The 13,778-nt window shown below is 43.3% G+C and overlaps 1 protein-coding gene across 4 annotated transcripts in view; it reads right to left on the reverse strand.

Annotated features, from left to right (window-relative positions):
* The window catches only part of RUNX1 (RUNX family transcription factor 1), a 263,724-nt gene that overhangs the window by 98,679 nt on the left and 151,267 nt on the right, over positions 1 to 13,778 (reverse strand). For 3 of the 4 annotated variants that reach the window (XM_070466948.1, XM_070466947.1, XM_070466945.1), the window contains exon 3: positions 3,733 to 3,771. The exons of the other annotated variant lie outside the window; for it this stretch is intronic. In XM_070466948.1, the coding sequence (XP_070323049.1) occupies positions 3,733 to 3,771 (39 nt within the window). The remainder of the gene's footprint in view (positions 1 to 3,732; positions 3,772 to 13,778) is intronic. 4 annotated transcript variants of the gene reach the window in all.

Below are 13,778 nucleotides of genomic sequence, written 5' to 3' on the forward strand. Positions count from 1 at the left end.
GGAGGGAAGCGTCCCGCGAGCCATGGAGATAGATGAAGCGGCCGCGGCTAGGCTCCTGATACCCGGGGGCCGGACGGCCCTGGCGGCCCCAAGGCCTCCGCTTTACCGGCGTGGATGAGATTCGGCCGCGAGGGGGCCGGGGAGGGCCGAGGGCCCAGCCCGGGGAGCCGCTCGGCGCCGGTTGGCAACCATGGCAAAGTGACGCTGATTCATTTACAGAGGCCAGACGGTGGTCGGTTTCCACGACCTGCTTTTTGTGTGTTTTCTCTCTGGGTTTGTTTTCTTGGTGTTTTTTGGTGCGTCTTGACGCGGCGCGCCTCGCTCAGGTGGAGTTGAGCTTAGCGGCCAGCGAAGAAGTTCGGTAGTTCAGAAAAGACCCCCCCGCAAAGAACAAGCGACTGGAAAGAAAGTGGAAAGCCTCCGGGCGGGGTTCCGCCGCAGGGCCCAGGTCGTTCGCGCCCCGCACCCACCTCCGGCTCCCCGGAAACGGCCCCCCGGCTCCGCTCCCCGCCCCCGCGCGCGCGCGCGCCAGCCGCCCCGGGAGCTGAAGCCACCCCGGCTCTGCGCGTGGGCGGGAACGTTCCCCCCGCTCCCGTCCCCGCGGCGCCGCGGGCATTTTCGCGGAGCTTAGAGGGGCCCCGCCCCCCCAACCACCCGGCCGTGGGGCTGCTCCCCGACTCCGCGCGGAGCCCACCGGGTCCCTCCCTCGGGGGGAGGGCGCTCATCCACTCTCCCCCTCTCCTGGCACGGAGCCCTCCACGTCGACTCCGCCCTGGGCGGGGGTCCTTCGCCCCCACCCCCCGGGGTGAGGGACCCTCCCTTCCGACCCCCCGCCTTGGTTCCCCCTGCGGACGCGCGATTTGGGGGTGCCGGAGCGCTGCCGCAGCCGCTTCGGCCTCCCCAGGGTTCCAGCGCCAACGGGCCTGCCAGAGGCGGGGGCCGTGGCGGGCCAGCCCGCGGAGGCCTTTCCGGGCGCCGCGGCAGCTTCCCTCGCCCCAGGCCGGGAGAGGCCGGGAGGCTCGGCACGGGCGCCAGGGGGCAGCAGGCGCCCGGCGGCCGGCCCGCGCGCCGGGGAACGCCCCCGACGGCGCGGCTGTCGCGCCGTCCTTCTGGCGGCCTTTGGGTCTCCGGTAGGAACTTCAGCTGGGGAAGAAGCGAAAGGAGAAACGGCGGCCGGATCCTCCCTGCACGGCCCCATTCCGTCTCCGACCCCGCTGTCCTAGCGGCCCGGAGGGCAGCAGGGGAACTCGGGCAGGGGTCCCGGCTGTCCCGACTCGCGCGCATCGGGGTCTTTTTCTCCCGAAATCCCTTGGCCGTCCCCACCGTCGGCTGGTTCCAGCCGTAGGGGCTGCGGGCGTCCCGGGCGCCCTGTGGCCCGGTCCCCTCCTTCAGGCCCCGCATCTCGCCTGGTGCGCCCGTCCCCTCGCTTCTCTCGCTCGGGAAAACCTGGGACATTCCGGAACTTTCAGCTCTCAGCTGTATTTTGTTTAATGGGTCTGGGGGTTGCGGGGTGTCTCAGAAAACGCCTTTGTACTTTTTTTAAAAAGTAATTTTTGAAGAAGTCTAATTTCAGACATTGCAAGTGTAAAGACCCCCTCCCCCACCCCAAACCGTATTCTTTCCACTCGGGCCGAGCGATCCTAAATACCGAGCAGTCCCCAGAGCCTCCCCACTGTCTGCGCCGGAGTTCCGGGGCCACACAGTGTCTCTTCTGCGCCCGGGCTCGACGCTGCCCGCTCTAGAGACGAGTTCGGGCCGAGTGAAATCTTTCTGCTTGGTCTCGAGTGTATTTCCTCAGGAGCCGATCAAGTGCATCCCCATAGACCCCCGAGGACGGGGGCTGGGGGACTCTTAAGAGTGTGGTGGAGGCAAAAATGGGCTCTGCCTCGGAGGATGTAGTGGTCGGGGGGTGGGGGGTAAGCCGCTTGCTCGGAAAGCTCAGGGAAAGCTCCTCTGGGGCTGTGACCGTTTGCCTTAAATCCTCAACCCTGCGAGGGGCCGCGGGCGCCCCACGCAACGCGGTCTTCCAGTGGGGATCAGGTTTCCTTAGTAAGAGAAAAGGCTTAGCGATAGATGCACCCGGTTCAGACGCTGCCCAGCTCAGAATCTCAACCAGTAAATCCCAAGTTCGAACTCCGACAACGACGGTGGCAGCAAGGAAAGCTGCTGCTGATTTTATTTGAGTGGGGCCGCCGGGCATTGGGGGTTCTCAGGACCGTGCACAGGCTGTAACTGCGCTAACGGGGTGCACGCTTTGCAAACCAGCAACAAAACACACCGCCCTTCCTTATCGAGGAACTAAAATAAATGGAAAGCTGGCAGCCTGGGACTCAACTAAGTGGGTATCGCGAACCCCTTAATCTAAAGGGCTTTGTACATAGAGCGTCTGGAGTTGAGTAACACCATGTACTCATTTTCCGCCAGGAGCGCTCATTTAAGCGGCGATGTAGCATCTCCCTTCCCTTGCTTTTCTAAGAGAAAAGGAAAGGAACCATTTCTGTATACACTCGTGTCGTGTTCCCCTGGAATAATACTAATATTTGCTTTTGTCATAATGCAATACAGAATTTACAGCGAAGCAGTATGTTGGGCGGATGGATGCTGTGTGACAGATTCTTCCAAATTTGCTGCATGGGGGAAATTTCCAAAAGGCTCCTAGTTGATTGAATGAAATGTGAGTTTTCACAGTGAATTGAAAAATCAGTATTTGCTTAGCTGGAAGGGGAAAATAAAACAATTTCACTGGAAAACAGCTTATTGACTTTTTTACCCCCTACAACTTTAGGTAAATATATAATGATGGGGGGGGGGTCTCAGAAAGCAGTTAAATATTACACATTTTTTACTCTTTCAAAACGCTTGCAAAAATAAGAATCTCAACCATTCTCTTAAAATCCCCTCTGTAATATATTTCTAAAATTACATTCCTAAAAATGTAACATTTCTCAAAGAATTATTTCTGTTTTCAGTGGCCATTTTAATGAAAATAAAAATCAGAGAATGTATTTTGCTAGAGGTGGACCACATTAGTTGGTTCTAATAGCACAGGGAATGAGAACAATTTTGATGGAGACTAACATACATGTAAATGTATGTATAATACACATTGTCCGGTTTTCAGCATTGGAATTTAAATAATTAAACATCCCTTTCTCCCAGTGGATTTGAGATGATTTCACTTTTGAAATATAATTACTTTGGGGGACCAGATTCCTTCGTTTTTGCTACATCCTTCCTCTGTGTGAACGTTTCTATGGGATCCTGTGGTTGATAATATGACTATTTCACGAACTTTGTAAATCAATTTATAACTCACAAGTAACAAACTGAGAAAGAATTTAAATTAATCTTTTTAAAAATTAGGGATGCTTAGTAAGCATTTTGCTCATAAAAATTTTGCATTAGTACTGCTATAGCAAAAGTAATAAACAAGGTTATAACACATAGAAGCCAAGCTTTTTTTTTTTTTTTTAGAGAGAGTCATATATAGTCATTTAATAACAGCACAATGCACCTGTGGTAAACGCTGTAGAACCGAGGGTATCATTTAAGGTTTCATTGGAATGTTTTATATGTTTGACATTTATACTATGGAAAACAGCTTTTAAATATTTCTGAATCAGCAAAAAAAAAGTCTTGATTATTGGGGTTAATAGAGATACATGGATAAAATGTAATATATATGCATATATGAATATGCATGTAAAGAATATAATTTGGAATCTAACATACCGTGAACGTCTCTAGATGGATTCATTCCATGTACACATTCTGAAAGAGTAGAAAATAGGAAAATAAAAATAATTGTGTGAATACATTGACAGCAAACACCAAATTTACTGAAGCTGATTAATTGTAATTGGAACCAATGCCAGTGTGAAAACTAAATCCCCTCTCTCATTTTTTTTGGAAGCTTGTTGCCTCTCACACTTTTCAGCACTGGAGATTTTTATAGCATATTGTCCAGCTTTGTGTCAAAAATAACTTAAAACAGTAAATCATCGTATAAAAAATGAACTGTTACATGTGCATATGGTTTTTATGTACCTTCTACCAATGTCTCCCCTTGCTAGCTAATACTGAAGTCTTTATCATTCATAGAATCACTTCTTTTAAGCTCTATATGGGATGCAAATGTGATTTATTTCATGAACCTTAAAAACACATTTGGATAATGTAGGGGTGGATCACAATTCAAAGTGAAAACCAAACCCAAAGGGGAAAGGTGGGGGGGGGTATAAATTAGGAGTTTGGGATTAACATATACACTCTATAAAATATAAAATAGATAATCAATAGGAACCTACTGTATAGCATATGGAACTCTAGTCAATATTCTGTAATAACCTATATGCGAAAAGAACCTGAAAAAGAATGGATATATGCGAATGTGTAACTGAATCACTTTGCTGTCCACCTGAAATTAATACAACATTGTAAATCAACCATACATCAATGTAGAATAAAAATTAAATAAAAGAATTGTTGATAGGTAAGGAAAAACAAACAACAACAAAAACTCCCAAACCCTAACTTAATACAAAAACATTAAAAAATCTGTGACATACTAGAAACTAAATGCAAAAAAAGCAAAAATATGAATAGTTTTCAAAGTGATAAAAATAACAATTTGGAATATATCTTCTAAAAGAAACTAGTAGACAAACATTATGACCATTTACTTCCAATAATAAAATATTTTAGAAATATTTTCTTCCCACTTGATTTCCTTTCTTTCCCTTTGCTAGGAGGGCAGATTGCTTATACTGAAAGCTTTTATTCTTAAAGTGACAGTGATATCAATTGTTACTGAAAATAATTGTCATAATAATTTCCAGATATGGATCATTTACTATATACTCCTGCATGTACAGTTACAGGTAAAGTCACAGGTAAATCCATTAAGCAAAGCCATATGAAGCTATTTCTCTTTCCCTTGAATATCTATGTACAATGTTCTGAATTTGAAATGATTTCATCAGCCTTGTTATGGATAATGGTCAGAACTGAATGACTAACATGGAGGAAATAGCATTTTTCAAAGCCTTAAGATTTCAACATTTCAAATACTGCAGACCTAGAGCTTTCAACTCCACTGCACAATATTAGTATAATATTGCTTAAATAAAACCTTTAAGAAAGGAGGTAATTATTTCAGATTTCCAGATGCTGTTTAAATAGGCAGGAGAACAAGATTTTCAGCTCCTTAGTTTTGTTTTTGCTAAGCAAAAAGGGCAACTGAAATAATAAGGGGTTCTGAAGGACTGCCCTGTGATGAAAAATGAAAAGAATTAAGTATGCATAGTCTCAAAGGAGGCTTCCCTGGTGGCTGAGTGTTAAAGAATCCGCCTGCCAATGCAGGAGACGTGGGTTCGATCCCTGAGTTGGAAAGATACCCTGGAGAAGGAAATTGTATTCCACTAAAGTATTCTTGCCTGGGAAATCCCACGGGACAGAAGAGCCTGACACCTAGAGTCCTTAAAGTTGCAAAGAGCTGGACACGACTTAGCAACTAAACAACAAAATTCTCAAAAGAGTCTTCTTAAAGACACATACACACAAGATTGTCGTTTACAAGTACATAAAGTAACAGCATAAAAGTTTTTTAAAAAACAGAGCAGAGAAAGAGTTATTTGCACTAATTGTGAATGATAAGGCAGAAAATAACAAATACACCCTGAAGTTAGTAAGTTTAGTTTTAATAGGCGTGGGGGCCAGGGGAAATTCACAGCGGTAAGATTGACCAGACAGCTGAGTTTATGCTAAAGAGACCTAACAGAATTAACCACCCTGGAAATTCTCTCCTGAGACCCTGAGAAGCCTTTCCATGTCTGAGATTGAGAAATAGGAGAAGCAGAGTGGAAAGGCAAGTGTTTTGTCTACACACCTAATATTTCAGTGATTCTGAGAGAAGAGCCAAGATTTTTTTTTTCTTAACCTAAAAACAAAGGCAGAAGTGAGAGGATTTTGAAAGGTGTGCAGCGGTCTGTTGAGAGCTTTTTTCGTTTGTCTTGTGCCAGTAGCTTCAAGGAGACAGCATGCATCATTAAGTTGGGGGGTAAGAGGGAGAGAGAGGAGGTGGGTGTCTGTACCTGAAGTCACACCTGTAGGAATTTGAAATGATTTGCCCAAGGAGTTGTTAATGATGCTAGAACCTGAACTGTAAGAGAAGACAGGTCTTGGGTATTCACAACAGTGAGAGCTGACTTTGGCCAGCATTCCCTTCTAGTCTCTCCATGGCTGCTGTATGCCAGGCTATGCAAAAAGCCTACCTTGCCCAATTTATTCCTTGCAACAACCCTATTCTCATTCCCATTTTACAGATCAGAAACCTTACACTTAGAGAGTTTAGGAAATCTGCCCAAAGTCACTTCACTCTTGATTTCTGGACATGTACACATTCTCATCCCTGCATCTGGGTCTACACACGTGATGAGCTCTGTATCTTTTTGACCACAACTGTGTATTTTTATCAGTGTTTTTTTAGCCTTCTCAATGATTAAACTCTGATCTCATCTTTGACTTTTATCCTCCTTTGTCTCAAGGTCTCTATCAGAAAATAGCCCTGAAATTCTTTACTGAGCAGAATCGCCAAGTATTTAAGATTCATATCCTGAGGTTATTTCCGGCCATCTACAAAGTCTGAGAGCAGGTCAAGGTCCCTTTGGGCCAATAAGTGAGAGCCGTGGACTATCAAGCCACTGGTGGACGCGTGTGTAGAATCCAGGAAGCTGGAGCGAGGACACACAGGAGTTGACACTGTCTGGTGGGCTTTGGAAAGACCTGATTCTTCGTTAGAAATGATATTGATTTGACTCTTGGAGGCCATGTAGATTTTTACCAGGTGGTCAGTAAGGCTTGGGGGGGCCTGGGGGGTTGGGAGAGAAGGCTTTCCAAGCAGAAGGATGAGCATGAGAGAGGCAGAGATGAAGTTATGACACAGGCCCACAGCATAGTGGGGGTGTAAGTTGGGGATCAGGTTGGGGTGTGGCAGTTTGTAGGTGACACAGCTCTGGCAGACACAAACACAGATAGGTCAGAGGCAGCTTACACAATCTAAAGCAACCTGAACTTCAGTGTGAGGGCAGCGGGTTCTCTCAGAGCCTGGAAATCTGGGAAATAACACGATGGACACATATTTTAGGAAAATAAATCTATCAGAGGTGGATAGGTGAATTAGAGGGAGTAGAGAAGGAGCAGATGAGCTACAACCTTGCCAAGCAAGACTCGTGAGCATTTAGGTGAAAAAAATGGGGACAGAAAAGGGGGGACGGAAGTGAGGGAGAGGGAAGGATCTTCCCCCATTTCCAGCCCACGTGCCATTAGCAGCAGCCAAGACCAGTGAGGATGGGGTGGAGGTGGACACCAGCAATCAGCTTGGAACGGACAGGACAAGATGCTGGTAGAATAAACGAGAGGAACCAGTGTTGTGTAAGCTGCGAAGTCGGTGATCATTTGCTAGCTTGGCTGCAATAGAAAAGTAGTACACCAAAGACGCCTTCCCCTCCTCTTATTGTTTTTGGGAGACACCGCCTGCGTCCTTATGAGTCTCTGTTTCTGGGGTTCAGGGGCAGGAAGCCACACCCCTAAGTCCCTGTCCTCCAAAAGTCCTATCTGTGATAAGGCTGATAGTTTGACCTCTGTCTGCTCCGCTTGTTTGCCGGTCTCACAGTTGGTTCTGGATCACGGGAGGACAAGGGTGTCTTGTATTGGCCTCCCTCAAGCCACCCCTGTAACTGTCCCATTCTCTTCTGGTTTCGCCCTCAGCCCCACACAAACACATAACCACTGGGGTCTGAACACTTTGCCAGGTAGGTTCCCTCCTCTTCAAATCCTAGACAGCCCCGTGTAAGCAATGTGTATGTACCCCAAACTCCTGGGGACCAGGTCAAGGGCAGACTCTTATTCAGTAGGTTTGGGGGTGGGGTGGGGACTGAGGTCCTGCATTCCCAGCAAGCTCCCTGTGATGCCATTGCTCCTGGTTCAAGGGCCCCACCCAGAGTTGGCAAGGCCAGCTGCTCGTTATCCGCAAAAATGGTGCCCAGCACCCAGTAGACTGTAGTACTGAAAAGGTGTTTGTAAACAAATTGCAAATCAACATGAAATATCTCTCCCACTGGATTTTTGAAATGAATGTGATGGACTGAATGTCTGTGTCTGGCTCCCCTCAAACTCATAGGTTGAAGCCCTAAACCTTAACAGGTGAGGCCTTTAGGAGGTCATCGGGTTTAAATGAGGTCATGTGGGTGGGGTGCTCACGACAGACTTAGTGCCCTTGTAGGAAGACTGGAGCCTTTCCCTCTCCCTCTCCCTGTCATGTGAGCACACAGCAAGAAGGCAGCCAAGTATTAATACAAGCCAGGAAGAAGGTTCTCACCAAAACCCAACCATGCTGGCCTTTTGATCACAGACTTGCAGCTGCCAGAACTGTAAGAAATAATTTTCTGTTGTGTAAGCCACCCAGTCTATAGTATTTTGTTACAGCATCTGGAGTTGCCCAAGGCAATCATGATTACTGAAGCTCCCTTTGATGAGTGCATCAAACCTCACACTGAAGTCTTTACATGCATTATTCCATTTAGCCTTCTAGCAGTAAACAGCCCGCCATTATTCCCTTCGTTTTACAGATGAAGAAACTGAGATGCAGTTATTGGCCAGTTTGCCCCTACATTGCCAGTCATAGCCAGCCAACTCAACCACCTTCCAAGATTCACATCATTACGTCATTGTCACTCAAACTTCTTCACTAGTTCTTGACAATTTGCCTTTAAACCCTGTGGGCATCTCTCTTATTCTAGAGCAGCACTGTCCACTGCAAATGTAATATGAGCCATATATGTACTGTAAAATTTTCTAATAACCACATGAAGAAAGTAAAAAGAAATGGGTGAAATTAATTTTAATAATAAATTTAACTTAGTACAGCCCAAACGATTTCAACAGGTAATCAATATCAACATCATTCATAAGGTATCTTACATTATCTTTCTTTTGGTAATTTATCAAATTCCTGCATGTATTTTGTATTCACAGTGTATCTCAGTTCAGTCTAGCTGTATTTCAAGCCCTCAAATGTCACAAGGCTAGTGGCTACTTACTGTATTAGACTGGGCAGTTCAAGGGCGACCACTCAAAACACAATTCCCTCTGAAGAGCAGTTTTGCTGCTATTCAGCTTGTGTTCAAACGAGCTCTGTTTATAACCTGCTATTAGCAAAGGCCATTAAGTAATGCATCTTTCTTGACTCATATTTTCTCTCCGAGCTGTCCTGAAGCAAAGTTCAGAATTTTATTACAGCATCACTTGATTGGCTGTGTCGTAAGGACACACACATACACGGTGAAAACAACTAAGCTGCAAAGGTTAGGGACCGCTGTCGTTGCCACTAATGCATTTTCACAGCCATGGATGAGCTACAGGTTTGCCTCATGCATTGCTCATTTCCACTTAAAGTTTACCAGCCGCTGATGGCACAGCCTATACAATATGCTTTGGTTTCTTCGACTCTGAAAGAATACTACTAAGGAATCTCTTGACCCTTTCTTTTCCAACATGCTTGTGTTCTATGAAATTCATACAAGCCACATGTATTAGAACAAAAGGTTTTACGTTTACCAGCTCATGACTTCAAAACAGAATTGCAAAGTGATTGAGGGATATTCTCAAATAGTGGCTGAGTGCTGAAAAATCGATGCTTTCGAATTGTAGTGTTGGAGAAGACTCTTGAGAGTCCCTTGGACTGCAAGAAGATCCAACCAGTCCATCCTAAAGGAAATCAACCCTGAATATTCGTTGGAAGGACTGACACTGAAGCTGAAGCTCTAATGCTTTGGCCACCTGATGTGAAGAGCTGACTCATTGGAAAAGACCCTGATGCTGGGAAAGATTGAGGGCAAAAGAAGAAGGGGGCAGCAGAGGATGAGATGGTTGGATGGCATCACCGACTCAATGAACATTAGTTTAAGCAAACTCTGGGAGATATGGAGGACAGGGAAGCCTGGCATACTATAGTCCATGGGGTTGCAAAGAGTCAGACACCACTTAGCGACTGAACAACAGCAAATGAACAGGTCTATTTTGAAATACTGCATATAGGTTTTAAAACAAAACAAAACCACTCAAGATATCAATTTGCTAGCCATCTTCCAGTTGAAATAATGATTTCACATCAGTGGTGCGTCAGCTTCTGGCCTCAGTTATGGAGTGGGCCCACCTGGTTTTCTTCTAGTTCTCAGAAGCAAGAACAAAGAAGAAATATGGAGCCAGGTTTGTAACAGAAACTACAGGCCCTGCCTCATTGCTTTGGTTCCTTGGGGGCTGCTGGAATCTTTGGAGGTCTAAGCATCTCTTAGGAACCAGCACCCCTGGTTTCCACCCCTTGGTGATGTGGGTTGGATGGGACCTAAACCTCCCCCACATTCTCTGTGTTATTGTTGTTGTTTAGTTGCTCAATCGTGTTCCACTCTTTGTTGACCCTGTGGACTGCAGCACGCCAGGCTTCCCTGTCCTTTGCTGTCATTTTCTGCTCTTTAAATGGAAGGCTGAGAAACCACTTATGACACATAAAATTAGTTCTCGGAGTGATTTCCCCCATCCAAGCACTATGGAAAGTACCCAAGTGTCTAGGAGCTTCTCGAAGTCCACTACTCTTGAGAAACACACTTGAGTGTATACACTTTTCTATGGCTTTGAGTCCCTAACTGGGGAATGTGACAGCAGTCAAGTTATCTAGCAGATCACAGAAGTAGCTTCTATTTAAAAAACATTACATTTAGAGTCTGCTTTAGTTTAGACATTTTAATTCTTATATTTAAAAGCATTTCTGCCACTACGAAATTAGAAACAAAACACAGATTTTCTACAAATTTATGGTCCTAGGGGATGGGGTAGGGGGAGGAATAAATTGGAGATTGGGATTGACATATATGCACTACTAAATATTAAATAACCCACTGTATAGCACAAGGAACTCTACCCAATACTCTGTAATGACCTACACTGGAAAACAATCGAAAAAGAAAAAAAAAGTGGAGATATATGTGCATATATATGTACATATATACCTGATTCAATTTGCAGTATAGTATACCTGAAACTAACATGTTATAAATCGACTATACTCCAATAAAAGTAAAATAAAAACAAACAAAAGAACCCCCAAACAAACTAAAAAGAAACAAAACACAAGTTTTCTAAGTTGAGGAAAGAAAAATAAATGAGAATGTTTGAATAATGAATATTTAGGAATTTCAGTTGTCCTTTTCCAGGGTTCCTTCAACAGGGAACTCTCCTCCCCACAGCAAACACTTTATTTTATTCTTTGTGTTTATAATTTATCTTTACTCCCTCACTTATGACAAGGGAAGGTCTGACTCTTTTCCTTCTGCATCACTTAGGTTTAAAAATAGCTAGGTGAGTCAGTTTAACTGGTTCTTGAGCTGCTAGACACAGGGAGGAGGGTTGGAGGTTAACTGTAGGTCTGTTTGATTAGTCACTTTGTGCGGGCCTCAGTTTCCTCCTCTGAAAAATGAGAGCCGTGGACAAGCTTTTCCAGTTTTGTATTTAAGTGCTGCTTGGAACTGTGAGAAATTGACCTGGTCTGATACTGAATGAGGTCAGCATATGGCTGGAGTGAACTTGGATTTTGAATGGGGAGGGGAAAGAAAAGAAAAAGGAAAATGTAGGATCAGCTCAAGACAACACATTTTAAGAATGTTACCAGTTTACATAGGGTTCCTCCAATTGCACATATATCATTTCTATTCATGCAAGCAGGCCTGAGAAGCTGCGATTTAAATACACACACAAATAACTTTGAGATTCTGCATCTTCTAGAAAATAACAGAAATACATTGCTGTTCTGTACTATATTTTACATAGGGCTGAGATCAGAGAGGCGCTAGTAGTAAAGAACCCTCCTGCCAATGCAGGAGACATGAGAAAAGGATTCGATCCCTGGATTGGGAAGATCCCCGGAAGAGGGCACAGCAACCCACTCCAGGATTCTTGCCTGGAGAACCCCGTGGACAGAGGAGCCTGGCGGGCTACAGTCCATGGGGTTGCAAAGAATTGGATACAACTAAAATAATACAGCACGAGATTAGAGAGAAATAGATATTTACTCATAAATAGTACCTATAATTTATTACTACAATTATTTAAAAATATTAAAATTCACCCTTTTTACTAATTCTGTTTTGTCTATGTCAACCCAATTAGTGAGGTTTCACTCTACACTGTATTATGAAATGATGACTAAAAAATAATATGCATATATAACATACTTTAATTCTTGTAGAATAAATAGCTACAAGGTTCCTCGTTGTGATTATTACAACTGTGCATCAAATTGGAGCTTTTTTTCAAATTGAAATAAAAAATTTTCTATTATGATCCCATATAGACTGTGGAGAAATTTCTCCAAATATAGCAGAAATTTTTAGAAAGAGAATATAAAGGCCTGAGATAAACCTTGGGTTCTGACTCCCCAGTCTGTCCTGAACACAGAAATCTACTTAAGAATCAAGAGTAAGCAGTGATATTTAAAATGGATAACCAACAAGGACCTACTGTATAGCATGGGAAAATTTGCCTAATGCTGTGTGCTAGTCTGGATGGGAGGGGAGTTTTCGGGGGAAAGGATACATGTATATGTATGGCTGAGTCCCTTCATTGTTCACCTGAAACTATCACAACATTGTTTGTTAATCAACTATACCCCAATACAAAAGGTTTTTTTTTCTAAGTTTAAGAATTTTTTTCCTTCTTTATAAAGTTTTGTTTTAAATTGAAGTATAGTTGATTTTTGAGGCTTCCCTGATAGCTCAGTTAGTAAAGAATCTACCTGTGATGCAGCAGACCCCAGGTTGATCCCTGGGTTGGGAAGATCCCCTGGAGAAGAGAACAGCTGCCCACTCCAGTATTCTGAAGAATTTGGGGTCGCAAAGAGTTGGACACGACTGAGTGACTTTCACGTCACTTTCACTTCATAGTTGATTTATTATATTAATTCCAGGTGTATAAAGTTGTTTTTAATTATGTTTTCCCAATGAAATATTATTTTATAATTAAAAATAAACAATATTATTTATAAAAAGAGTGAAGGAATTGCTGAGATAGCTGAGATATATCCATTTTATTGATCAATTAAATTATAAATTGCCAAATGTTGATCTTAGAGTGTTTTTCCAGGCACTCAAAATGAATCCTTCTGTCTTCAGATTTGAAAAACAGAATTTTGAAGGGAATAATGGATTAAAAAACTATCATTATCCTACTTGCTGTGAGGTCATGGAATTATATGCCACAAAAACTTGAAAATTTCATGTTGTAGTATGCAATAAAAATGACCTAAAAGAATAAGCAACAATGGAAGCAATCATTCTATGAAACTACATTTTCTAAGTTTCATAAAAATCTTAAGATCTGCATTGTAATGTTTACATATTTTTATATTAAGGTAATACTATTAAATAATATTATATAATCGATGTTCCAGTAATAATCACATTTCTATGGATAATGCTCCAGTCATTGAAGTAAGATAATAACAATTCTGTTAACAACTAATAGGGACATATTGTATGACACACAGAACAGTCAATATTTTATAATAACTATAAATGCAATATAACATTTTAAAAACTGTAAGTAACTGGATTGTACACCTATAACATATATATTGTACAGCAACTGTATGTCAATGAAATATCTGTTTTAATTAAAGAAAACAATTTTGGGGAAGATTTCTTAGGAAACATTGCCTATTTCTCAATCAA

The sequence above is a fragment of the Odocoileus virginianus genome, chromosome 4 (genome assembly GCF_023699985.2).
Source record: "Odocoileus virginianus isolate 20LAN1187 ecotype Illinois chromosome 4, Ovbor_1.2, whole genome shotgun sequence".
Lineage (NCBI taxonomy): Eukaryota > Metazoa > Chordata > Mammalia > Artiodactyla > Cervidae > Odocoileus > Odocoileus virginianus.